At 36.0% G+C, this 25657-nt stretch overlaps 4 protein-coding genes across 5 annotated transcripts; 1 reads left to right on the top strand and 3 right to left on the bottom strand.

Moving 5' to 3' along the window:
* Positions 1 to 256: 256 nt before the first annotated feature.
* On the bottom strand, positions 257 to 8817 carry LOC138894292 (uncharacterized). The gene is made up of 13 exons (XM_070178980.1): positions 8374 to 8817; positions 6518 to 7150; positions 5841 to 6131; positions 5568 to 5691; positions 5382 to 5483; positions 5170 to 5288; positions 5025 to 5058; positions 4886 to 4953; positions 4633 to 4815; positions 1176 to 1268; positions 891 to 1087; positions 566 to 757; positions 257 to 467 (listed from the first exon to the last, which is right to left on the bottom strand). The coding sequence occupies exons 1-13, from the start codon at positions 8815 to 8817 to the stop codon at positions 257 to 259; spliced, it is 2691 nt and encodes an 896-aa protein (XP_070035081.1).
* A 1467-nt stretch (positions 8818 to 10284) lies between these two features.
* On the bottom strand, positions 10285 to 12363 carry LOC104098497 (extensin-like). Its single transcript, XM_009605250.4, has one exon. The coding sequence runs from the start codon at positions 12327 to 12329 to the stop codon at positions 10569 to 10571; it is 1761 nt and encodes a 586-aa protein (XP_009603545.1). The 5' UTR covers positions 12330 to 12363; the 3' UTR covers positions 10285 to 10568.
* A 556-nt stretch (positions 12364 to 12919) lies between these two features.
* LOC104098517 (serine/threonine-protein phosphatase PP1 isozyme 2) lies at positions 12920 to 20553 on the bottom strand. 2 transcript variants are annotated; one of them, XM_009605267.4, is made up of 4 exons: positions 20030 to 20553; positions 18423 to 18982; positions 18133 to 18352; positions 12920 to 13217 (listed from the first exon to the last, which is right to left on the bottom strand). In XM_009605267.4, the coding sequence occupies exons 1-3, from the start codon at positions 20226 to 20228 to the stop codon at positions 18179 to 18181; spliced, it is 933 nt and encodes a 310-aa protein (XP_009603562.1). In that variant the 5' UTR covers positions 20229 to 20553; the 3' UTR covers positions 12920 to 13217; positions 18133 to 18178. The 2 variants fall into 2 exon arrangements, with proteins under 2 accessions (XP_009603562.1, XP_009603568.1); XM_009605273.4 differs by having other exon boundaries at positions 18171 to 18352; positions 20030 to 20508.
* Positions 20554 to 22799: 2246 nt separating this feature from the next.
* Positions 22800 to 25077, top strand: LOC104098527 (metal tolerance protein B). The gene is made up of 2 exons (XM_009605284.4): positions 22800 to 23043; positions 23925 to 25077. Exon 2 carries the CDS (start codon positions 23925 to 23927, stop codon positions 25035 to 25037), a length of 1113 nt encoding a protein of 370 aa, XP_009603579.1. The 5' UTR covers positions 22800 to 23043; the 3' UTR covers positions 25038 to 25077.
* The last annotated feature ends 580 nt before the right edge of the window (positions 25078 to 25657 follow it).

Here is a 25657-nt window from a genome sequence, read left to right as displayed (position 1 = left end):
AAAGGCATTGCTAATAAACCAACAACATTATTGAAGAAGCCTAAGAAAAGCCTAATAAAACAAATTGAAGATAGATTCTAACATTAAAATAGTTATAGCAACATATTGTACTATTACAATTGTATTCCTAGAAAACACTTTTAAAAGCTAGCGTTTTTACAATCTAATAATGCAAAATACCATACTTCCCTAAAAACTATTAAAATCCTACAAAGTTTTCATGCTACGATTAACTAAAAGCAAAAAGAGACCTATACTACTTCTTGCGCTTCTTTTCACGAGTGTTTTTTGTTACTACTGGAGCCTCAGATTCACTTGATTCACCATACAACTGCTTGTTCCTCTCATAGTGCCACAGCAGTATACCAAACCTAGCTCGAAGACCATCCACATCAAAATTGGCAACAAGGATTGGAAGACCTTCAATAATGTACTCAGCAAAGGATGCAACATATACTCCATAATCTCTGAAATAAAACAAATGAATAGAATATAAAAATTAATTAGTAGTGAAAAATGTTAATATGAATGAGGAAAACAAAGTAAAAAAGGTAACTATTCTTACGTATTTTGATGTGTTGGAAGATTTGTAATCAGTTCAATCTCAAATGGATCAGTCAAGTCCTTTCCCAAGTGCAACCCATTTTCTACTACAATGTCACTTCTTTGGTTATAAAATTCAGTGCTAACTAGAAACAGTGGTATCAACACAGCATATGCCTCTGCCACCTTTTGAATAGCTTTTTTGTGATTTCGACTACGTAGAGAGTGTCATATACATAAAAACATCTCTTATGGAATGATACACACCCAATATCCAATGCCACTTTTCTGCCAAATTAATTGGAAAGAGGACATGATCAACCTGGTGCCATGAAGTGTTGCAATACATCCAAAATTCTTTAATGTACTCCATGATATCGTCTGATCTATCAATCAAATGATCTTGTTTCCCACCTTTTACAAATTCTATGTAAACCCTTTGAATGGTGTTATTAAAAAGAGTATTTGTAGTTATGACTTTGATTGGTATATTAATTTCATATTTCGCCTTCTTCCTAAGATAGTAGAATATAATATTCAAGTGCTGCAAAAAAGAGAGGAAAAAAACATGACTAACACTAACAATATGCATGAACTAATACAAAAACAAAAACAAAAAGTCGTACACATACCGAACTAGACAGTGGCCTGCCAGAATAGTTTAATGTGTGAAAAAACATCTTATCATCAATCTGTTCAACTTCAAAGTCAAAACAAGGGTCCAACTGTAGCACCCCAAAAAATTTTAAAATACTTAAGCGCTATTAAAAAAGTTAATGTGCGCTAATTATATTATTTTGTGTGTAGACGAGGACTATTAATATGATGGATATAAATTGGATATGATAATAAGTGTACGAGGTATATTATAGGTGATGTGGGGTCTAAGGAGAGCCCTAAGTCTAAGTCAAGTTGGAAATTACATGATAGACTAAAGTTCCAAATGAGTACGCACAAGACCAAACTTTGGACGAGTATATATATATATATATATATATATATATATATATATAAATGGTTATGTGATGTAAAACCTATAAAATGAAATATCTTCGAGTCTAGTTTCTAACGCTTCAAACCGTTTGTCATTTGGACATTCCTACAAGAAGTTATGACCAAATTACCAAAGGCTGGCAGAGGAGCCTGTGGATGCGAAGTATCCGAGGCCGCGTCCGAAAGAGAGGCTGGCAATGAAGTGCTGCCATAGCGTCCAAGTCCGCATCCGAACTTCAAAGAGGAGCGAAGTGGGGATGCGAAGCATCCAGGGCCGCATCCGAAACCCAAAATTCTGGGCTTATAAATACAAAATCGGGGGAAGAGGGTATTTTGTGTTTTTGGGGGTTAGAGTTCTTGAAGTGAAGGGGCGATTTTGAGCTCAAATCAAGTCCAATCAACCAAAGTAAGTTGTTAATAATGTTTTGGGTTGATTATTACTCAATATACATGAGTTCTAACATCATTCTTGCATCCAAATACTAGATTTCTTCATCAAATCCTCAAGAACACAAAAATCACCAAATTTGTGATTTTTCAAGATTGATCTACTAGAGGTAATTTCAATGCTTCAAACTCGTTTATTATGAGTAGTTAGCAATATTTGAAGCATTTGTTACAAGTTTTAATGGTTGAAATATTGGATTATAAAACTCTAGTTCATGGCATGAATAGTACTTTTGAGAAAATAAGAGAGAAGATGAATGGTAATCTTGGCGATGAAATTTATGAATACAATGAATCTATGGAACTATTTGTTAGCAAAAGATGAAAGTGATCAACTAAGTAATCACCCAAATTATATATTTTGCAAGTGTTGATTATGGAAGATAATGAATAGTAACTTGATGGCAATGGACAATTGATGTAGTATCATTAATGACTTTGAATGGGTATTAAAACATAAGAATGAAGTTGAATGGTCTAGCATGTAAAACTATTTGGCGATTTGAGTTGTTGGAAGCTTGTAGCCAACTTGTGAGCCATATATGGATGTTGATCAATATCTTAGGTTATATTTTGATGTAATTAGGAAATCTAATTGTAGATATCGACTTGTTAGTGATGTTGAGCATTTTAATCAATATTGGAATGATGGAGGAGGATTGAAAGATTGTGAATGTTAATAAAGCGAAAGCGAGGTAGGTTGATTAGAACTTACTCTTCTTGAGGGACTTTCTCTAAAAGCATGTTTCAAGTTAATACTTAAGTTATTTGCAAATGTGCTTTCGTGTGTGTGGGGACAAACAAGTACGGATGTCTCCATGTACTAGAACATTATGTTGCATATGTAGTGTCATGCCATTTTATGAAATTTTATTTTAAACCTTGTTGGCAGAATGACACTCAGGGTAAATGTTATAAGTTTTTATCAAAACTTACGTATTGACAAGAGTATACATATTTGATAGCTAAAGATAAGTTTTCATGGAAAGTATTTTTTTTGAAAATTGATGAATAGAATAGCACTTGTGGTATCTTTTAAAAATTGATGTTAAATTGCTAAAGGTTGTAGCATGTAAAAGGTTATTTATTTAAATTTTGTTCAAATGATTTGGATTTACTATAAATGCTACGATTTGATAAAAATAGATCATTTGAAGCTACTATGCTATGAATCTATTTTTGAAGTATCAAATATTTTGGGAGTTACTTGTGTTCACCGAGATTGACTTCGGATATATCGTGTGCGTTGTCATGAAACTACATGTGCCGGTGTAGGCGTAGATGGTCACTTTGTGGTATAGACTATGACAGAGTGCTCTCCCTCGAGAGAGTACTATTTTGTGCTATTATTAGCATGGCTGAGTCGATTCTTACGGCACTACGATGAGACGACCTGAGCAAGTAGGGTATATGATACTTGCCGCTAGGTACATAACCTAGTTGAACTTCTTATGTCGGTGATGGTATAGTACTCCCAGTGAAAGGTAAGGATGATTTTCTTATGTTTAGGCCTAAGGAGCCGAAAGTGATTCCGATGACTTAAAGCAAATGGAATGATTTTGTATAATTTTATCCAAAATCTTGGATTGATGTGAATACTTTAAAAGTTTATATTGTGGGTTATATTTCACTTGGTTGTTATTTAAAATAACAAGGGTCGTGAATTGATAAAATTTCTTATCATTTTATATCAAATATTGGTGCATTATTTTTATAAAGTTTGTCCCAACAACTTAAGTAGAGAGAGTCTATGACACTTATTGAGTACCGTTGTGGTGTACTCAGCCCTTAGGGGCCCCTCTCCAGGGCCCTGCTTACTTTATATGTTTCAGGATGATGTATGACACATGGCATGTGATCAGGCCAGGATGGCTCTCTTTCTAAGGTATTATGAAGCACCACTTTCATTTCGTGGTAGCTATCATATTCTTCCTTATTTTATTTTGTTGGAACTACTCCAACCGTTGGTTCTATTCTTTAGTATAAAGGCTCCATAGATAGTTGTGAAAGGTTGTAATAACGGGGTTGTACATGAAATACATGAAAGTATATTTATTTTACTTAGTCTCATTGTTATTAACATGAAAGACATCATGTGTGATTTTGAATTGAAAAATATTTTATCACTTAACTTGAAAATGCATATGATTTTCAAAGAGCTTCCGTAGTTAAATTGATTTTTATGCATATGATTTGGGTGCATCACATGGTTTGGTTTGCTCGGGTCGGGTAGTGTGTCGGGTGACAGTCACGTGAATTTTGGGTCGTGACACCAACTTTCGATCACGAAGTAAATACACTTCCCTATTTCCTATAAAAGAAGATATGGATAAGAAATACATCAACAAAAATTAAGAAAACATGAAAACAAAAGTACATGGAAACGAATACGCACTCTCCCAATTGCATGTCTGCTTCAACAAAGTTTAAGAATGCAGTCGTAAGCTTATAATCAACAACCACTGAAATGTCATTTACAAATAAAAATCTTCCTTTGATAATCTTCGAGGATCCCCCAACTGTACTAACACCAGATTGCTAGTCATTCCTATACGGCGACTATTTTACAACTGCAGGGCGCCTTCTCCGTGTGAAAACTGTAGGAGTTATTTCAACATCTGTTTGTGTCTAAACAACAGCTCTTGATACCGACTGATCAGGTTTAGACTTATTTACATCACGAGTTGTCAGTTTATTTCCAGACTGATTTACATTACGTCTCCCTCCTTGTGTAATGACAACAATTAAATCAAGTTGAGAATCAGTATATTCAAAATCAGAATCTAAGTCAAGATCACCCTCGTGTCGACAGGGAGTTGAAATTACAAAAAGCTAGTGAATCAACAAATATACAAGTTAAGAATTTTTTTTTTTTTAAAATAAAAAGTTATTTATAGAAGACGTTACCAGAAGGCAAATTCACATTATCGCCACCTACATTCGCTTGACCAACACCATCAACCCGAGATGCTGAACACATAAAAGCATTATTAACATCATTATTTAAATAAAAAACTCTCAAAAATATCTCATTTACATACCAACTTCAGAATTAGTAACATCAACAATCGTACCCTGTGGAGTAGTATTTTGTAGTAAATGAGGAGCTTTAGACTTAATAACAGCATCTGGTCGTGTCTGTGCTGCAATTCCTTATGGCAACGGAGTAGGTCCAGACTTTTTAACATCATGAGATGGCTGCTTATATTTTGCTTGTTGTGTAATGGCGATGATTTGATCAATTGCATATGCAGATAGTTCAAAGTTAGAATCCAAGCCAAGATCATGCTTATTTACAAAGGGGGCTGAAAAAAGTTAAAAAAGGTTAGTGAACGCACAAATACATAAAGTTAAATAAATTTAAAAAGAATAATTTTTTTACATATATAATATTTTACCAGAATGCAAATCATCAATAACTACGCCATGCCTTGCTGTGACGTTCTTCACATTGACACCACTGGAACCACCCTCTCGACCAACCCCACAAAAATCAGATACTAACCATATAAAAGTATAATCAAGAGTACTATTTTCAAAAAATAACAGCAAAAATAAAACAACCAAATCTGTGATTTACATACTAGAAGGCACTTTGGGCGTACTATCTCCAATAACGACAACATCATTCTCACTGCCGCCCCTTTCAAACTGGTCATAATCATTGTGCATCTCACCAAAGTAAGGATCAATATCATGTTGCTTATGCTGAAAATGAGAAAATAATAATTTTATTATTATGTATATTATAAGAATACTATGTGCACTAAAATTAAAGAATGGAATAGTATCTTATAAGCATATATTGCATCTTTGAAGAATATACTATAGCATTATATTATATAAAAGAACAATACCACTAAATTTCCCTTTGGTTTCATTGATTGCCTGCGAATAGCTGCAAGCAACTCCTCAAACTTGGTCTCTACAAAAAGTTTCAAACCTTGTAACTCCTTCATTACCTCAGCATTGGTAGGTTCGGAATCACCTCCAGTACTTTGATGCATACTTTGTGTCTTTGGCAATTGAGTGCCATAAACCTGAAAGCTATCAGGTTGACTGTCAGTGCAATAAACTTCAATTTCAAAGTTTAGATCACGCACATCAAATAGTTGCTTCTTAGCATCAGTTGGGGTGATGTTCTTTAGCTGCAATTATTAATGACACTAGATAGAAATAGAAATGATAACAAAACATGGAAAGATAAAAGATCCCTATAACCATATGATACCAACATGGTATACATGTATACCAAGAGAGTATATCATTGCGCTGGGATATTTCTACAACTACCTGTGACTAAACAATTGTACCAAAACATTAAAAGATGCAATAAAAGTATGAGAAAATTAAAAGTATAAGTAGCAATAAAAGTATAAGTAGTAGAAAAGATCCCTATTACAATATGATGCCAATATGGTATATATGTATACCAACAGAGTATATCATTGCTCTGGGATATTGCTACAACTACCTGTGACTAAACTATTATACCAAGACATTAAAAGATGCAATAAAAATATGAGAAAATTACCTGTTCGCGTTGCAAGCTAAACATTCGCAAAGCAACTCGCTCATTCTGTATTTGACCTTTGACTACCCAATTCAGAATTCGTGGAAGTTTTTTTCCAATATGATCAACAAAGCGACCATCCAAACTTGGGCAGCATTCATACAACCAAATCTGTAAAGCCAACGGGAAGCCACCGAGTCTATAAAAAGAAGGCTTATCTTGAAACTTGTTGGAACACGAGTCAGTTGTAGCATTATAAACATCGATACCCCAGGGATAATTATTAAAATTACCGCACTCAACCAAGTCAATGTAAGACCATGAAATAACCTTTGGTTTGAGCAGAGAAAGTAAGAAGTTGTTCACAAAATAAAGAACTGCTATCTTCAACGCATCATCATCTGTCTCCCATTTCTTCTTCGTAAAACAGTCTACTAGTTGGGCCAATGTCACAGATGCAGTCCCAAAATATTTTGAAATCAACCTATTTTCTGGTACGCTCTCTATACTTGTATTACTCTTACATTTCAGCCCAGTAACGAGTGCAAATTCACCCAAACCAAAGCGCAACCTAGAATCATTCACTACAAACCGCATCTCATTTTTCACCTCATGATGTACTTCTCTAATAAGTAAATGGTGCATAACCCGAATCTGCACAATAACTGGTAGCAGATCCAAAAGATATCCAAAGCGTGTTTTCTTAAACATCCGAAGTTGCTTCTTTATTAAATTCTCTTTCAACAGATGAATGACATTGCAGTTGGTATCTCAATCGACCTTTGGTTTATAATCTATGTCCATAGGCACAAGAAAATCCCAACACTGTAAAACATGTTCATATAATAATTTCAGAAATATAATTCACTTAAAATTGCAACTAAAACAACCAAAAATGTTACAACTACCATATGATACCAACATGACATATAACTATACCAATAGGGTATACAGTTCTACTGGCTAATTCCCGGCAACTATAAACGACTATACTACTATTACAGAACAGGCATGCATAAAGAGAAAAATAAAAAAGGTATGTAGTTATAAAGTACTTTCAAGATATTATACGATACTACTATTATTAAAGCAAAAACAAATAGTGTACCAATTAAATGCAACCAATACAACCAAAAAAGGATCCAAAAGCATATGACACCAACATACCAATATAGTATATAGCTATACTAACAAGATATATAGTTGTACGGAGTTGTTCCAACAACTACCTATAACTATAAAAACTATTACATAACACATACTCTATGTCCATAGGCACAAGGGAATCCCAACAATGCAAAACATGATCATATAAATAATTTCAGAAATAGAATTCACTTAAAAATGCAGCTAAAACAACCAAAAAATATTACAACTACCATATGATACCAATATGACATATAATTATACCAACAAGTTATACAGTTCTATTGGTTAATACCCGCCAACTATATATGACTATTCTACTATTATATAACATACATGCATAAAGAAAAAAATAAAAAAATAGTGTACCATATATTAATATAATAAAGTATTTTAAGATACTGTACTATACTACTATTATTAAAGAAAAAGCACATAACGTACCAATAAAAGGAAGTTAATACAGTAAAAAGGTATGATACAAATATAGTATATAACTATACTAACAAGGTATATAGTTGTATGGGGTCGTTCCCGCATCTGAGGTTCCAACAAACATATGATACCAATATATTATATAGCTATACCAACAGGGTATACAGTTGTACGGGGTCGTTCCCAGTTCACACAACTAACTATAATTATAATATAATACAAAATCATACCAGAAAATCAAAAAATAACAATGTACTATATGTTCAAAGCACATATACTAATTTAAAGAAAATTACCTTCTTGGGTGCCACACCAATTTTTTTCTTCTTTACTTGAGAACCATCACTACAATCAACATTGATTGGTTGAGTCTCTGTTTCAGGCACGGATTCACGCCGGCTTCCCCCTAACTCAGAATCCTCAACAACTTTAGCTTTTCCCTTATCATTCAACGCAACACCTGCTATGACTAGTTCAGAATTTATTTTGGGTAATGCCTGGTAAGGAGTTCTATCGACTGACGAAGCATCAATATTGTTGCTTTTTCCACCCTCTAATTCTACATTTTCAGTTGTATTTTCAACACGACTACTGCTAGGGTTAGGACTAAACATAGACGGAGAATCAAAAAATAAACTAGGACCGGACATAGCTGAGGCAACTGATTCAACACCTACTTGGGTTGAAGAATGATGTTGTGCACGGTGCCACCATCTACGCGCACAATGCTTCCGATCCATAGAAAAAAAACCCGCAGATATTGATTCACAAAAGTACAAAAAAAAATACAAAAATTCTATGATTTTGAAAATTCACTTTCACTAAAATGCACTTTCACATCCAAAAATTTCGTCTAGAAATTACTACTTCCTCCGTTCCAACTTATGTGAACCTATTTTCTTTTTGGTCCGTTCCAAAAGAATGACCCCTTTCTAAATTTAGAAACAAATTAGCTTAAACTTCCAATTCTACCCTTAATGAGAACCTTTTATAACTACACAAATACTCTAGACTCCTTTTTGACTTGTTTAGGACCACAAATTTCAAAAGTCTTCATTTTTTCTTAAACTTCGTGCCCAATCAAACAGATTCACATAAATTGGAACGAAGGGAGTATTAGACGAAGAGATAGAACGAAATCTGGAAAAAAATTCAAAACTCGAATCACTAAATGCTGGGTGAAATGTGATTTCTCATGGTTTGGCTATGGAGGTTTTGAAACTAACTCTGTAGCGTTAAAGGAAGAAGATAAATTAAATGGGGCATTAAATGACGATGGTATGGGAATCCGCTAATTGCGTAGGCTGCTGGGGAAAATAGCTTGGGCCGGGTATGAGAATCCGCTAATGGGTGGGCCGCGTAAATAATCTGAGCCGCATGGGTAGAAAAAGTAAATAGTTTGGGCCTAGATATTAAAGGGTAAATAGTTTGGACTTAATAGGTATAAATTGAGATTTTGTCAAAAAAAAAAAAGAACTAATACATAATCAAATCCCATATAGCCCAAAACCTCTTAAGCTCAAACTTGTCCCATTATTGGACAGGTATATATTTTGAATTATTTTGTTCTAATTTATCTTTACTTGAAGTAATTATCCAGTTCTGTATCCAACCATGAGTTTCCAGATTCGGCAAAACTCACCCTCTCAACTCAGAACCTACTGGATTTGTCACAGACACACGGTAATTAGCTCGCGCAAGCTTACAGACTGCATGCTTGGACTAGAAGGATAAATTGGTTCCTCTTTTCTTTTTCTACTTTTGTTGGGTCGCGAACTAAAACAGTGAAATAGGTATGTTGCAAAGCTCTCACGTTATTTTGACTCTCTTTCGCATGTCCAAAAAGTTTTCGTTAACTACTTGTCTACTACTGCTGCTGCAGTTTCTTGGACTGTTTGTATTGGAGATATTAAGTTATCCATAATAGCTTGGCAGTATAATATTACATCCAATAAGCTTCTTGTCGCATAGTAAAGAGAGAACAGATGGTCAAAACTATTATTGACTATAAAATAACGTAAATTTTGCTAAGCTACGTTTTGGAGTAAAAATTTGAGACTTCTTAGCATTGAACTTTTAAATTTGGGCACACTAATGATTTAATCCTATCAGGTTTTGAATCGTCTATAGTAAATTACCAGGTTGAATTCCGTTTTGGAAGTAAAGACGATCCTGCATGTCATTTAGTTTTTTACAAAGTTAGAATGTCGCCAAAAAGCACTGGATAATAGTACTTAATCAAGCTTAAACAACACTTGACATTTATTACAGGATCTTCATAGCTGTCTACTCATAGTAAAAGAACAGAAAGAACTATTAATCTTTATAGCTGTTCTGGTGAGACAACAGTAAGAAACACACCAGACCTTTATTGATTTAAGGAAAAACTAGCAACTAAATGCAGCTCCTACGGTGTACAGGAGGTACGTGGTGGCAATGGGCCATGGTACGTAGAAGGTGGCAGGTTTGTTGGTGGGGTGGATGGTCTAGTTTATGGAGTGAGCAGAAGCCCATATGGAGGAGGAGAAGGGGGCGAATATGTAGTTGGTGGTGGTGGTGGTTGGCCATACGTAGGTGTAGGTGTAGGTGTAGGTGGTCGTGGCTGCCTATGAGGAGGAGGCGGTGAGTGAATTCGTCTTGGCGGAGGAGGAGAGATAGTCGGTGGTGGTTGGCCATAAGTAGGTGTAGGTGTAGGTGGTCGTAGCTGCCTATGAGGAGGAGGAGGCGAGTGAATTCGTCTTGGCGGAGGAGGAGAGAAAGTCGGTGGTGGTGACTGCACTTGGCGAGGCGGAGGCGAGTAAATTGGTGATGGTGGAGGTGGTGAGTATGCAGGTGGAGGAGGCGAGTATGTTGGTAGAGGCGGTGGTGGTTGTGCATATGCAGGGGGAGGAGGCGAGTATGTAGGTGGAGGAGGAGAATACGTTGGCGGTGGTGGTGGTGAGTATGCAGGTGGAGGAGGCGAGTATGTTGGTGGAGGCGGTGGTGGTTGTACATATGCAAGGGGTGGAGGCGAGTATGTAGGTGGAGGAGGAGAATACGTTGGCGGTGGTGGTGGTGAGTATGCAGGCAGAGGAGGGGAATACGCTGGGGTAGGTGGAGGTGATTGTCCATATGCGGGTGGAGGTGGCGAGAGGGATGGTGGTGGTGGAGGAGGTGAGTAAATTGGTGATGGAGGCGGTGGTGAAGGCGAATATGTAGGTGGAGGTGGGGAATACGTTGGTGGTGGTGGTGAGTATGCAGGCGGAGGAGACGAATATGTAGGTGGAGGTGGGGAATACGTTGGTGGTGGTGGTGAGTTTGCAGGCGGAGGAGGTGAGTAAATTGGTGATGGTGGCGGTGGCGAATATGTAGGCGGAGGAGGGAAGTACGTTGGTGGTGGTGAGTATGCAGGCGGAGGAGGCGAGTAAATTGGTGATGGTGGCGGTGGAGAGTATGTCGGTGGAGGAGGTGAGTATGTTGGTGAGGGCGGAGGTGGTTGTGCATATGCAGGTAGAGGAGGTGAGTAAGTTGGTGGTTGCCTATGGGGAGAAGGTGGTAGATGTCTTGGGGGTGTAGGCTGATGAGTAGGTGGTACATGTCGATGAGTGGGTGGTTGTGGTTGATGTCCACGTGAAGGTGGCGACGGTGTTGGTTGTACGTGTGTAGGTGGAGGAGGTGAGTAAGTCGGTGGTGGTTGCACTTGAGGAGGAAGCGAGTAGATTGGTTCCGGTGGTGGTTGTGCATATGTAGGTGGTGGAGTATGTCCATGTCGACTCGGAGGTGAAGGTTGACGATGGCTTGGCGGGTGTTGTCCTCTAGGTGGCGTGTGTCCTCTAGATGGTGGCGTGTGTCCATGCGATGGTGGATGGCCGCCACCACGAGAGGGTGGAGGTGCACCATAGGAAGGTGGTGGATGACTTGGAGAAATCACAGGAGACGGCGGGGGATTGAACCCACGAGAGGGCGGCAAGTGTCCTCTATGCGGTGGAGGACCACCAACAGATGGTGGTAAATGGCCACGAGAAGGTGGTGGGTAGGCATGGCGAGGTGGAGCGTGCCTTGGTGACGGTACATGTCCACGACCCGGTGGTTGTGTTGTCGGAGCACTAGGCGGTTGATAGCCAATAGAACTTGGTGGTGGTTGGCTGGCAACAGGCGGAGGAAGGTAACCACCATATTGAGTTGCTGCTGCAGAATATTCTGCAGCAACTAAAGAAAGAATAGTGGTGCTCTGAAGCAATAAAACCAAGGCAAATAAAGTGCTTAGCTTCATGGGTAATGGCTAGCCCCAGTTGTAAGAACTCGATACAATATTGATGGCATATATATATAGTAGTAGTTGACATTCAACAAGACTGAAATAGCTGAGTAGAGAAGACACTTGCCAGATCCACCACATAATCAGTGAATGTCGCATGCAGCGTTTACAAGTCCAAACCCAGACAATCCACAAAGCCTGGATGAAAAAGTGGAAGAGGTTTTGTTTTTACTTTATTTATTAACTAAACTATAACTACTACAGTAGTGTTTCTAAGGCACTTAAATGACCGAATGTTTCTGATAAGTAGAGTGAGATCACCTTCTCACATTCCCAATATTGTTTGTTTGTTCAAAAATTCAATGGACAGCTAAACTATTTGTCTAGTTTTACAACAGTGAACCTGATATAACGGAATCCTAAGTTCTGGAGCCCTAATTCTTGAATCTTGAACAAGTTATATTAGCTTTCGACATCCACACTGAGCAAAAAAGACCAGCAAGATAGAACTGAGCAATCACCACATAATGCCACGTATAATTAGAAGAAATCAGTAACACAAAGGTTTTATAATTTCTTGAGATAAATTAGAAAGGTGGCAAACCTTTTAGCATCAACCACTTAAATAAGATTGCACTGCAATTACAAACGGAGTGTATTTACACGTTAAATCATAGATTGCACGAGCAAATTTAAATAAGATAAATGACCCACCAAGAAAATACAGAGGAAAATTATTCTGGCCTTGAGACCACCGACACAAACTACAGTTAGGTAAATCTTCATCTCATAATACATGGCCCTTAACAGACCGCCAGCTTCCTTCATCGGAAAACATGCTTGGATGATGAACATCACGAACGCCAGCATCTTCTACTGCTCTTTCCCAGCACATAAGCATTTCTGCATAAACCAACCATTCTCAGAATACAAATTACAAATCATTTCAAGTTTACATCATGCATAACTATACAAAAGTATACATCATACATAACTATACAAAAGCTGAAAGATTGTTTTGATCAAGAGACAAGCTTATATTCAAAATAAGAGATTACATTTAGATGAAACTTAGGCATTTTTTGCTCGTACAAATCAAATAGTAGCACAACTGTTAAACATGTAATATATTCAGCTACAATATTCACACTAACGAAAAAACAAAAAACGTGAATCATGGAAGCAAAAAAAGGAATAGATATCCCCAGGGAATAATCAACATTACAAAGTACACTTGGTATGCACCTCTAAGGAATAATCCATCGTTTTAATCCATGGTTTCACTGGCAATATGAAGTATCACTTCTAGAGAGGTTAAGTAGCCGAAGTTTGACAAAACTTGTATAGCTGACATTTCATATTCCATGTATCGTACAATCTTATTTTTCTTTTTTTTTTTATCGCTACTTCCATGTACTGTACATTCAGTCTCATGAAATGATTATGCAAGACTTCTTAATCAAAGAGTAAAAAGAAGGTTTTCTAGAGTATGAGCTTTCACATGGACCCCATTTGATGTTAAAATCATTTACTTGTAAAATCATGAGAAAGCAGAGCTTTCAGTTCTTGAAGAGGGTTTCAAATTTGAAACTTCCCTTGCTGTAGTATAATTATGTCCGACAGATTGATTTTTCAAGTCAAGACTTTGTATTTCACGAAAGGTAGAGTTGATAAAGGACGATTGGAACATGCTTACACCCTGAAATTTGGAGTACACAGGTAGGGCATTTCACCTTACTTAGTCTGTACTTAGGTGAAGCCAGCAAGGAACTATGGCGTGAGCCTATACATGATTCTATCTTAAGAGAGCATTACTAAACAATAAATATTGCTAATAAAGTAATGCATTAAGTTAGGAACTTTATGGACGAATAAGTTAGTGCATCAACAATAGGAAATTACAAATTTAGTATAAAAGCCAGTCATAAATTGAACTAGAAAATTAAACCGCATCTTTGTGTCTAAATCAGTTATCTAAAATGATTTTTGAACTTAGTTGACAGAAATTTTACTTTAGTTACTTGATTGTCGATTTCAAACCTTTGTTCCATACAATTGTTTTTTCCTTTGTTTTTTCAGAGAGCAAGTTCCATACAATTGCTGTTTCTGGTTTAAAAAAAAAATTCTTGCATTGCATATGTTCATATACTCTTAATCTATGTCTTCCTTCATTACAATACATTCAAATCGACAACAATTCATGAAATGAAGATCTGTGGATGTGCATGCGTATAGGTTTTGCTTCTAAACAAAATCAACTAATCAAATGCAATTTTGGGAAAAAGACATGGAAGTTCTCATTCGTAGAGAGGCTTGATAACTCAGTTCTACAACCTTGACACATCACAGTGTCACTTAAAATCTTATAGAAAACGATGGTTGGTACCTAACAATTTATTTTAATTGTGGAAGTAAGAAAGAAGGATGAAGTATGAGTATGAGAAATGAGAAATGAGAAATGGAAGGATAACTTTGACGCATACCTTTACCTTTCCTAACGCTCAACGCATTTTTGTTTATGACGAATGCTCAACGCATTTCTTATAATAATTCATATTTGTTACATATTACTGGAATACTTAAAAACATCCTTCCTTTACTTTTTACAAATTCAGATACAAGACTCTATAACTAAGTATTTGTTAGATACTACTGGAATACATAATAACACCATTCCTTTACTTTCTTTACTAATCCAGACACAACACTATATTGCCCATCTGTTTGTCTGCTCAAGCTTTTGTAGTAGTTTCTTTTTTGTTGAAAAGAGCCTCCTAAAGAAACTTACTGGGAACACCCAAAAACTTCAAAAAAGAAAAATTAAACTACATTTTTTGTTTTGCACAAAATTTTCCTCATGAAAATCTCTGCACACACTTGCCAAAAAGTTGCCCAAACGCCCTTACAAGCATGATAAGGAATATAATGCACCTTATCCCTTCTCTTTCCTCTTCTCTTTCCTTTGAAGATTGAAAAGTCTTGTTTTAAGTACCATAGTCCACTTTTCTTTCAATCACCCATTGTAAGGTTTTGACAGGTTTTGTCTTCACTCACTTCTTTTGTGAGCAAGGAATAAATACGGAAGAATAAATAAGATAGATATATGTTGAAAATTTGAACCCAATAGGTGGTTAAGAAAAAACCTTGAATCACCAATGTTTTTGTAGCAAAGGGAAGTTAACCAGTAAAGCTTCTGCCTCAGTGTACATATAGGCTTTTGTCATACCCTTTCCCCACACTTAAAATAACACATGCAGCCAATGTATAAGAAAAGGAGAAACTAAAACAAACAAACAAATAAAAAAACAAACAAACAAAAAGAGCCAGCAGTAAGCTAGTGCATAAGGCCCTTTTCCATCAAATATTTTTTATCAGTAAAGAAACAAATTATTAAAGGAAGCTGCGCTAAGATGGTGACATGATACTTACATCCCCAAAAGGCAAGTGTCATCCCTTCTTAATCTCTTCATATGCACATTGAATATTACTACACAAACAAAGCTAACATATATAGTTGATCAAATTTGTCGCCATTCTTTATCTTCCCTCCAAAAGACAATCCCTAATCCCTAATAGTTAAGCATTGTCTTGGCCCAATATACATATGAGTAGCTAACATATATAGTTGATCATAATGATCCCTAGAAACTTAATCGCATCTAGTTTTAGCCAGTGTTATCAAAGGCGCGCTTTAAGCCCTAAAGCGAGGCTCAAAACATGTTGAGCGCTTCACCTTGCTTAACGGGCGCTTCAGTGTTGTCATCAAGGCTCTAAGGCATACTTTTCCTTGTTAACGAGCGTAACCCAAAAGACGTGACACTAAACAATTGATATTTCACTTTATCGTAAATTTTCTTTAATTTCTTTGTCCATATGCTTATAGATATTAGTCTTGGACTACACATACATATTTGTAGTTTTTCTCCATTTGAGCCTTTCTTCATTAAAGCCCACGCTTTATTTGCGCTTAAAGCCCCAACAGACCTTGGAGCTTTTTTGCGCTTTTCGCCTTTGATAACACTGGTTTCAGCAAACATTAAAGCAGAAAAGGCGGAAAGCAGCTTCAGAAGAAAAGGAATTTGTTCTGTGCTGAATCAATAATGGGCTTATACAGCACCTTACTACTTTGAAGAAGAAAGAATAGGGAAAAGATAGAATTTTCACATGAGCATTTTTCTTTGGAACACAGACCCTAAGAAGAGGACCAAAGAAGGAGTTCAAATGCACAATACGGGCGCACGTTTATCCAATGAAAGTTGGCTGTGGGATTAGGGTGAAGAAATATGGATATTCTATCTTTAAAAATTGTTAGTATCCCATGAACCAATGAGAGAGTACACCATACAACTAGAAAGCTATTCAGTAACCTTTGTTGATCTTGAGGGAGTAGTACTCCCTCCGTCCCACATTCATTGAGTCTACCTTGACTTGCAGAGAGATAAAGAGAAAGAAGTGTTGGTTTTGATAGAGATATGTTAAAAACAGTTAGGGTCTTAGGGATGGCAAATGGGGCAGGGCAGGGCAGGGCAAAACCTTAACGGAGCAGGGCAGGGCAAAGTCATAACGGGGCAGGGCAGGGCGGGTCAAAACACATTTTCAGAAAATAATAAATGGGGCAGGGCAGGTGTAGGGGCAGGATTTTTGCTGCAAGCACAAGCAAACAAACTGGAGTATTCTTCACTTGGGTGCGCATATTTCTGTACAAAGGCTTCAAATCATTTTAGCAAAGCATATAATTAATTAGTTGCCGAAATGTGTTTACTTATGAGTATTAACTGAAAGGGTTAATCATACTGGTCTTCCCATTTAATTAGTTTTAAAAATTATTCTTTCTTTCCTACTGTATCATAATCAAGATGACATGTTACAAAAGCGTAATATCTAGTTAATTCATCATGAGAGATTAAATAACAAATAGTAAATGAGAAAGAATTCGAAGCTGGAAAAAAATCTGATGTGCTTCTTATTCTAAATACAAATGACAGTAGCATAATTTTGAGAAGAAAGACTAAAGCAAAGTCCAGACATAAATTAACCCTTTCATTAGTAAAAATGACAGTCCAGTGGTGTTTGTTTGAAAACAAAAAAGGAGTAATTAAGACTACTGTCATTTCTCATTCTAAGTAAAAATGACAGTAGCGTAATTTTGAGATGAGCCAACTAGTAATTTACAGTTCTAAACTTAAAAAGAAAAGCAAGAAAGAAAAAAGGAGCTATACAGGGCGGGGCGGGGCAGGGCTAAGTAGGGCGGGGCGGGGCAGGGCTAAGTTGAAAAAGAAAAAAACTGTTAAATGGGGGCAGGGCGGGTTGAATTTGTGGCAGGGCAATGCTTCACCCGCCCTGCCCTATTGCCATCTCTAAAACAGTTGTTGGACAATATGAATAGAGTAAAATGTAAAACATCAATATGATATACAATAGTAGCATTACGTGTAGTTAAGCTTTTAGGATTTAAAGATGGTAAACTTAACCATATAAAATAGTAACATTACGCGCGGCTAAACTTTTAGGTCTTGAAGCAGGTTAACTTTTCCAGTTAAAGAATGGTCAATATGAATGAAATGCCAAGGAAAGAATATCAACAAATAACATTCATTTTTTCTAGCAGGGAAGGGAAATGACAAGCACGACCCATAACCACATCTTTTTTTAAAGAAGGGATAGCTGGAGGCATTTTCCAGCTCTGGTGTATATGCATAACATGAGATCAGCACAGGCATTTTTTATTTATGGCACAGAAACAAGATCAATCAACGACAGAGGTTTCTTGATATGATCATTACATAGAGTGATTGACCTATGCGTCAAATACACTGACCTTAGATGCCCCTGGGAGACACAGATATAAGCTATCACCTTTTGCTTCATAAGAACCGAGGTTTTCTATCTGTTGGCTTCAGAATCTGAAAAGAGCACATCAAATTTTCATCCACACTCATCATAGCACCAGCATTATCAAATTCGCCACAGTAGTTTGGTGCAGAAAATATAGTGACTAGCTGCCTTTCAGCAAAAAATTCATAGCCATCCTCCACAACCTAGGTAAGAGAATGTCTTAGTCAACACAAGGAATTAAAAAGAGGAGACCAAAAGTTAAAAAGGAAATACCTGATGGGCACGACAAACAAGGTCCATATCATGTTGCATCAAGAATTCTGCCACTTTATCAGAACCAAAGGTGTATGAGACACCCCTGTCATTCATACCCCAACCTTTAACTTCCCTACTAGGATCTGACCAAAGTAAATCACAAAGCAAACCGGAGTCTGGAATATCTGTTGGACGAGGTAAATTTCTTATCTCATCTAAGTCTGTCAGATCAGGAGAAAGACCACCATGCATGCAAAGTATTTTATCATCTATGAGAGCTGCCACAGGAAGACAGTTAAAACAATCAGTGAAGGTTTTCCACAGCCTCACATTGAATCGGCGCTTGCATTCATCATAAAATCCATATATCCGGTTAATAGAAGCACATTCATGATTCCCTCTTAACAGAAAGAAGTTCTCCGGGTATTTAATTTTGTAAGCAAGTAGAAGGCATATAGTTTCCAAACTCTGTTTGCCACGGTCAACATAGTCCCCTAAAAACAAATAATTAGCCTCCGGAGGGAACCCACCATATTCAAAAAGCCTCAGAAGATCACCATACTGTCCATGAATGTCACCTAGAATCCAGAAAAAAAAGGCGACAGATTAATAAGTTTGACCAAATACAAAAAGGATTGATTATGACTGTCTGACCCAACCAACCCACCTATGCCTCAACAAAGAAACAGAGACGTGAGATGAATTTAATGGAGAGGATGGAAAAAGTTAGCCAAAAAATAATCCTATAAGGAAATAAAAAGACTTCATGATATAAGACATATTATATAGATACAATATATACTATATAATAAGATATTAGAATAATGACAGCAGGATCACAAAGGAAGCATAGTACAATCAATTTACACGGCACGACAAGTTAGGAAATCTAGATACTGTAATTCTCAATCTCTCAGGAACTAGAAGACCAATCTCAATGATAAACACAAGGACTCTAAACCCTTCTCCCATATCCTATCAAACTACAGCAAAATAGATTAATCAAGAACCTGGTAATCCTATCAGAAAACATAGAAAGAGCCATGCTACTTACTAAAGACAAAATGAGAACTACGAAAAGGATATGCAGTATATCAAAGGCAACGCCATCCAAAAGCAGATATTACCATTCAACTATCTCCCATAAGTATATCAATAGTTCTGTTTTTACACTAAAAATACAAGCCACATGCCTGCTAGTAAGCCAATATAAAAGATGAGTGGGAAAACTGGCAACCAACCTTTAAAAACTCAAAAAAATCACAATTTATTAAACTTAAGGAAGCAGCTTTTCATCTTATCCTGACTCAGACATGCACGTTTCAACGCAAGGAAACTCAACTTTCAAATTCATCAATAATCTATTGCATTTAACAAGGTAGAATAAGCACCTAAAAGACAAACTTAAGGTCCTCAAGCATTACAACTACAAGGAGTTTGACAAAATCAAATGCAACTATTATCCCCCTTAGCAGTTAAGATTAATTACATATAGAAGTAGTATGCCCAGCAGAGGCAAAAAAGAGTAGGCGATTTCTGTAATGGTGGGAGATGGCCAACATACATGTCATAATGATAGGCCTATGCAAAGTAAGTGAAATAAGAGGGGTAGAACAGGGATTTACCACAGATCTTGATAGGGGCTTCAAGCTCCAAAAGATTGGGCTGGTGAAGGAAGATTTCTTTAGAAGCAGTACAAAGGGATCGAATCTCAGCTTCTGAGAGCTGAACCTGCCTAACAGTTCTTGCATTCCTAAACTCCAAAAGCCTGTTGATTATGTCATCAAGAACTGCAGGTTCTATCCCCTGCCCATTTTGAGCCATCACCCTCCCCGTAAACAAAACCTAAAAACCCAATAAAAAGCAAAGAATCACAAGAAAATGGGGTTTACAGCTTTTCGCAAGAACCCATTTTTCTCGTGGAGAAACAAACAAGAAAGAGTAAAGGTTTGATTTTGATGGCTTATATTATTGGTGGGATAAGAGAAAATGAGGCTGATGTGTGAGATATTTTTGGGGGTGAGGGGTTTGGGTTTGGGGGGCTGCAAACTCCGATGTCGGAGTCAGATGAATTCTGTGCAGCCCTTGAGACCCTCTTTTGTGGCTCTTTGCTAAATGATAAGTGTAATTGCTATAAATCTGATATTCTAAGGTTCAATCAGAATCTAGGGTTTCCTTTAAAAAGTCACCGTTGAAGCCACTTGACCACCTGCTCACCCATCGTTGACTCTGTTTTTGTGACTGCTTTTTGATACATATCGTAGAAAGTAATACTAATCATTTTTATTTTTTTTATTCTTCTTGCCCCTTCCCCTTACGCAGGGGAAAAGGAAAAGAAAATTGTCAGAAAGACTAATATTTTTAGTACTAGAAAAATGTAAAAAAATTGAAGTTACAAATTGAAGGGAAATTTTTTTTTTAAAGTTTAAAATTTATGAGTAAATCATTATGTCATTTAAGATACTGTGTGAACAAGTTTTTTAATATTCTATTGATATTTTAAGTATCGAAATTTTGTATTTGTAAAAATTGTTGGCCAAACTAGTATAATACTAATGCAAACATTGATATTTGCAGCTATTGAAATATTATAGATCGTAAACGGAACCAATATGATTTAAGTGTGTGAAAAATTAAAGAAAAAGAGAAAGAAATAATTAAATCCGTTGTCGACGGAGATTGCAAGATAATTCAAAAACAAGTTCTCAAAACAATAAATAAATATAAGGTTACTGTCTTTCGTGGCTAGTGCTTAAAAAACACAGAAAAACACATGAATTAATCTCTCCCCTAAGAAAATTCCCAATTCTTTTTCACACAAAAAGTAACATTTACACATGTTTAGAGTATAGGTTGTTAAATGCTACTAGGTTCAAAATATGAGGGGCAAAGTGCAAAGGGAAAATAAGTCAATTGGACAATATTCAATGATAATTATTTCTTTTAGCCACTCAAATTTATGGGAGGCAGTGTGCCATAAAAGGGTAATCGATTCATAAGGTTAGGATTATAGTTTTTTACGGGTGTATAATTTTACTATCATTTGCTAATCAACATATGTTGCTAAAACGTTACAAAACCATCTTCATCACTTAAAATGCATAAATTGCATTTATGAAACGCAACATACAAATTTCATTTGCATTTCGTAAATGTCATTTGTTAAATTGCTTTTATAAATGCAATTTATAAATTGCCAACATAAATCTCAAATTATTTATGTTAGAATAGTACATTTTAATGCTAACAATGAAAACATAAATCAGCTAAATTAACGGGTAAAGCTAGAAATATCTCTCTACTTTTTTTTTTAGGGTACTTTTGTCTACCAAAAAGTAGAAACCTAAAAATTGACAATTTATTATTACATTTTGTGAATTTTACAAATAGTGTGAAGCATACTCATCTTCTGTTGTGACACATGCATTTTACATTTTTTAAAAATACTACAAAATTATTAGAAATTTCCCCCCAAAATGTGCCTTTTTGGTCAAAAAATTTCACTAACGTGTAATCTTTACGAGAGTTTAAAAATATACAACATGCATATGTGAAATGTGATTTGTATACTTTCTATTAGTCTGTCTGGCTAAGCTTCTCAAGAAGTCAAAAGTATTTTTTTTTCTTTCTCAAAAGTACTTTTTTTTCCCTAACTTGAGGTGTTTGACCAAGCTTTTTTGAGAAAAAAAGTAATTTTGGAAAGAAACAGAAGTAGTTTTTAAGAAGCAGAAAAAAGTAGCTTCTTCCTAAAAGCAGAAACAATTTTGACTTTTCTTCTTACCAAAAATACCCTTAACAAAATATAGTATATACCAAAATAACCGTTAAACCTAATACTTATGATATTAATGTATAAATATTTCTTATTATTTTTAGGATATCTTTCTAATATATAGTGACTTTAGGGGTGAGTACTTTTATATTTGTTGAATGATTTTTAATATATTTAACTTATATTAAAAGAATTCAGTACTTTTAAATTTTATTTTCATATTTTACTTAAATAAAATAAAAAGAATTAATTATTGCTTGTAATAACAAATTTTTAAGATTATTTATTTAATTATAATATTAACTATTAAGTAAATCTATTCATGTCTTTATTCGTAATTTGATACTTAAATGCACTTTCTGAAAAGTTTATCAAACACAAATTATTGCTCAAAAATACTTTTTGAGAGTGCTAAGCTAATTTGTCCGGATTGGCCAAACAGATGGATAGTTATCATTAGCTTCAATCACATTAAAATACAGAAATTTATAAATCATAATTTGCGAAATGCAATGAAACATTTGCGACTTGTGAATGCAATTGTCAAGTGCGACATTATGAATTGTTGTTGTCAAATGTGACTTATAAATCTATAAATCGCCATAGTTAAATGTAAAGCATTCGGCATAATTGGCAAATGCAACATACTTCTCCTGTCCGGCCACGCTCATTACCATTACCAATTACCAATAAGAAGAATCAATTTTGGCGTGCCCATTCAGCAGAATGATTGGACTCTGACTCCACCGGTTCTTCGCTTCATATTAAAGAATGTTTGTTCAATCCAATTTGTCCCCAATCTATTCATTTTCAGCTATAAGCCCTAGCTTCCCCTGCCGGCCTCTCTCTCTTTTGTCCTGAATCCAGGTAAATATCGTGCTTTCGATCTTTTTGCTAGTTTGTTTCTATTTTCTGTAATCTTAATTATTGGGTATGTGGAATTTTAATCATCGTTCATCTACTTCTTTCTGATTTACTCCTGATTAAAAGAATGTTTCTTTTTTCTGGGTTTTATCTCGGAAGATGTCTCTTTTTATTGTGGGTGAGAATTGTTTTTTATTTTGATGCCCCTGCTCTGAAATTGATGTATAGTGGCAGTTGCAATAATAAAACTTGACGAAGAAAAATTGGAGTTCAAATGCTGAGTTCTCAAGATTAATTGATAACCTGCTTAAAGGACTTTCAAGCAATTTACTTTTTAGAGTTGACAGCATTTGACTCCTTTTCTGACGGCAGAAGAAAAAATCTATTGGTTGTTATACTTGTGCAAATGGAAAGGGATGTGAGTCTGCTATTGATGGGCAAAAAGTGCTTAATTAATATGCTTGTTTGATATTATAAGCTTAATAATGATGTATATACACTTCAAAAATAATGCTGAAACATGTATCTATTCCATATGACTTTTAAAAAGTATCTAGTCCATAATGCTGCATTAACTTTTCTTGAGTACGTCCAATCTACAACTTACTGTTCAAATTTACGGATGATCGTTTGGCATACAAAATAACTAGGGATTTCTATCTACTGATTTCTTTCCTTATTCTCGTTGTTGACATCTCAAACAGTGTAATAACGAGGCTTCAATTATGCACTACTGTGTGCAATGCTAGTGAATCTTTACCCATCACTTTGATATATGGCAGTCTTGAGAGTTCCCGATAATTCACTCTCAACTCGAATGCTGCAGTTATACTTGTTAGTATTTCATTCAAACAGTTAGCTAACTATAATACATGTTGAAACAGATGGAGCAACAGGAGGATTCCAAGTCTGAAATAAAGCAATTGCTGGGAGCAAAATGTAATGGCAACAGTAAGCGAGCTCAGCCTTGTTGCAATCCAATTTGCTCATTCTCAGAGCAAGAGCATAGTATGTTGGATTCAAGACAAAGGTCAAAGTCGAGTATGAAACTTTGTGGGCTCATAATCTTTTATGTAATGGTGATGGCAGTGGAGACCATAGGAGGGGTGAAAGCCCACAGCCTCGCGGTTCTAACTGATGCAGCGCACTTGCTCAGTGATGTTGTTGGATTTTCTATTTCTCTTTTTGCTGTTTGGGTGTCTGGCTGGGATGTGACAAAAGAACACTCTTTTGGGTACCACCGTCTTGAAGTTTTAGGAGCCCTTCTATCTGTACAGCTAATATGGCTTGTCTCCGGTTTGCTGATTTATGAAGCAATTCAGAGAATGTTTCATCCACAAGCCAAAGTGAATGGGAAGCTTATGTTTGCTATTGCTGCATTTGGTCTCATAATTAACTTCGTCTCAGTTGTGTGGCTTGGCCATGATCATTTTCTCCATTGCCATTCATATAATCCTTGCAAGGATCATGATCATGATCACGAAATGCAAGAATTGCATCCAAGAAATGAAGAGAGCTCAAAACTGGTATCAGCAGCTTCTAGTTGCAGCAAACCAACGAACATAAATATCGAAGGGGCTTACCTGCATGTTATATCTGATTTGATACAATCCGTTGGGGTAATGATTGCTGGAGCTATTATGTGGTTCAAACCAGAATGGTTGGTGGTTGATCTTCTCTGTACTATATTTTTCTCGATCTTTGCTCTTAGTACTACCATACCCATGCTTAGAACTATCTTCTCCTTATTGATGGAGAGGACACCAAAGGAAGTTGATATTGTTCAACTCGAGAATGGCCTAAAAACTTTAGCAGGACTTCAGGAAGTTCATGACCTGCATGTTTGGGCCATCACTGTAGGGAAAATTGTTTTGTCCTGTCATGTTGTACTTGAGCCTGGAGTTGACCAATATGAAATTATTCAGAAGGTTAGGGAATATTGTAACAGGACATACAGAATTCATCATGTAACCATACAGGTTGAACCATGTTCATAGTAGATGTATATATTGCTTGCTTCATCTCTTTCTTTCTCTATCTCTCTTGTTGAGTATAAGTTTATCGCATTGATCTGTCTTTACTATACTGTTACTGTTTCATTGATAGCATAATTGATTTAGTCTATCTTTGGCTAGGGAGATAATTGTCAACACAAACTGAGAATTTAGACACTCAGTTACACAATTTTCTACGGATTTACCATATGCCCATTGACACTGTCACACTGTGATGATATTTTTACTCTATAGTGTAATTTCACCAACTATAGAAGGTTACTTGTCTGTTTATTTAATGATCCTAAATTGACTTATTATGGTTAATTATATGCAATGGCCTTTTAATGATACGATAGTGTATGAAACTTTTAAACAGTTCGTACATAAAGTTAAACTCATTATCTACTACTAATATACAAATGATATGATGGGCCGAGACACTGACAACTGCAAGAAGTTTATTTTTTCCTTCTGTCTTCTATTTTAAGGAAGATCTTTGAAAATGATAGCATCGATGAAGTGGGTTAAGAACAATGAGGTCTTAAGGTTCAAATTCTAGCGGAGGTAGAAACACTAGGTGATTTTTTCCTATTTGTCCAAGTTTTGGCAGATAGAGTTAC

The sequence above is a fragment of the Nicotiana tomentosiformis genome, chromosome 6 (assembly GCF_000390325.3).
Source record: "Nicotiana tomentosiformis chromosome 6, ASM39032v3, whole genome shotgun sequence".
In the NCBI taxonomy this organism is placed as follows: Eukaryota; Viridiplantae; Streptophyta; class Magnoliopsida; order Solanales; family Solanaceae; genus Nicotiana; species Nicotiana tomentosiformis.
This window is presented reverse-complemented; position numbering and strand designations above follow the sequence as displayed.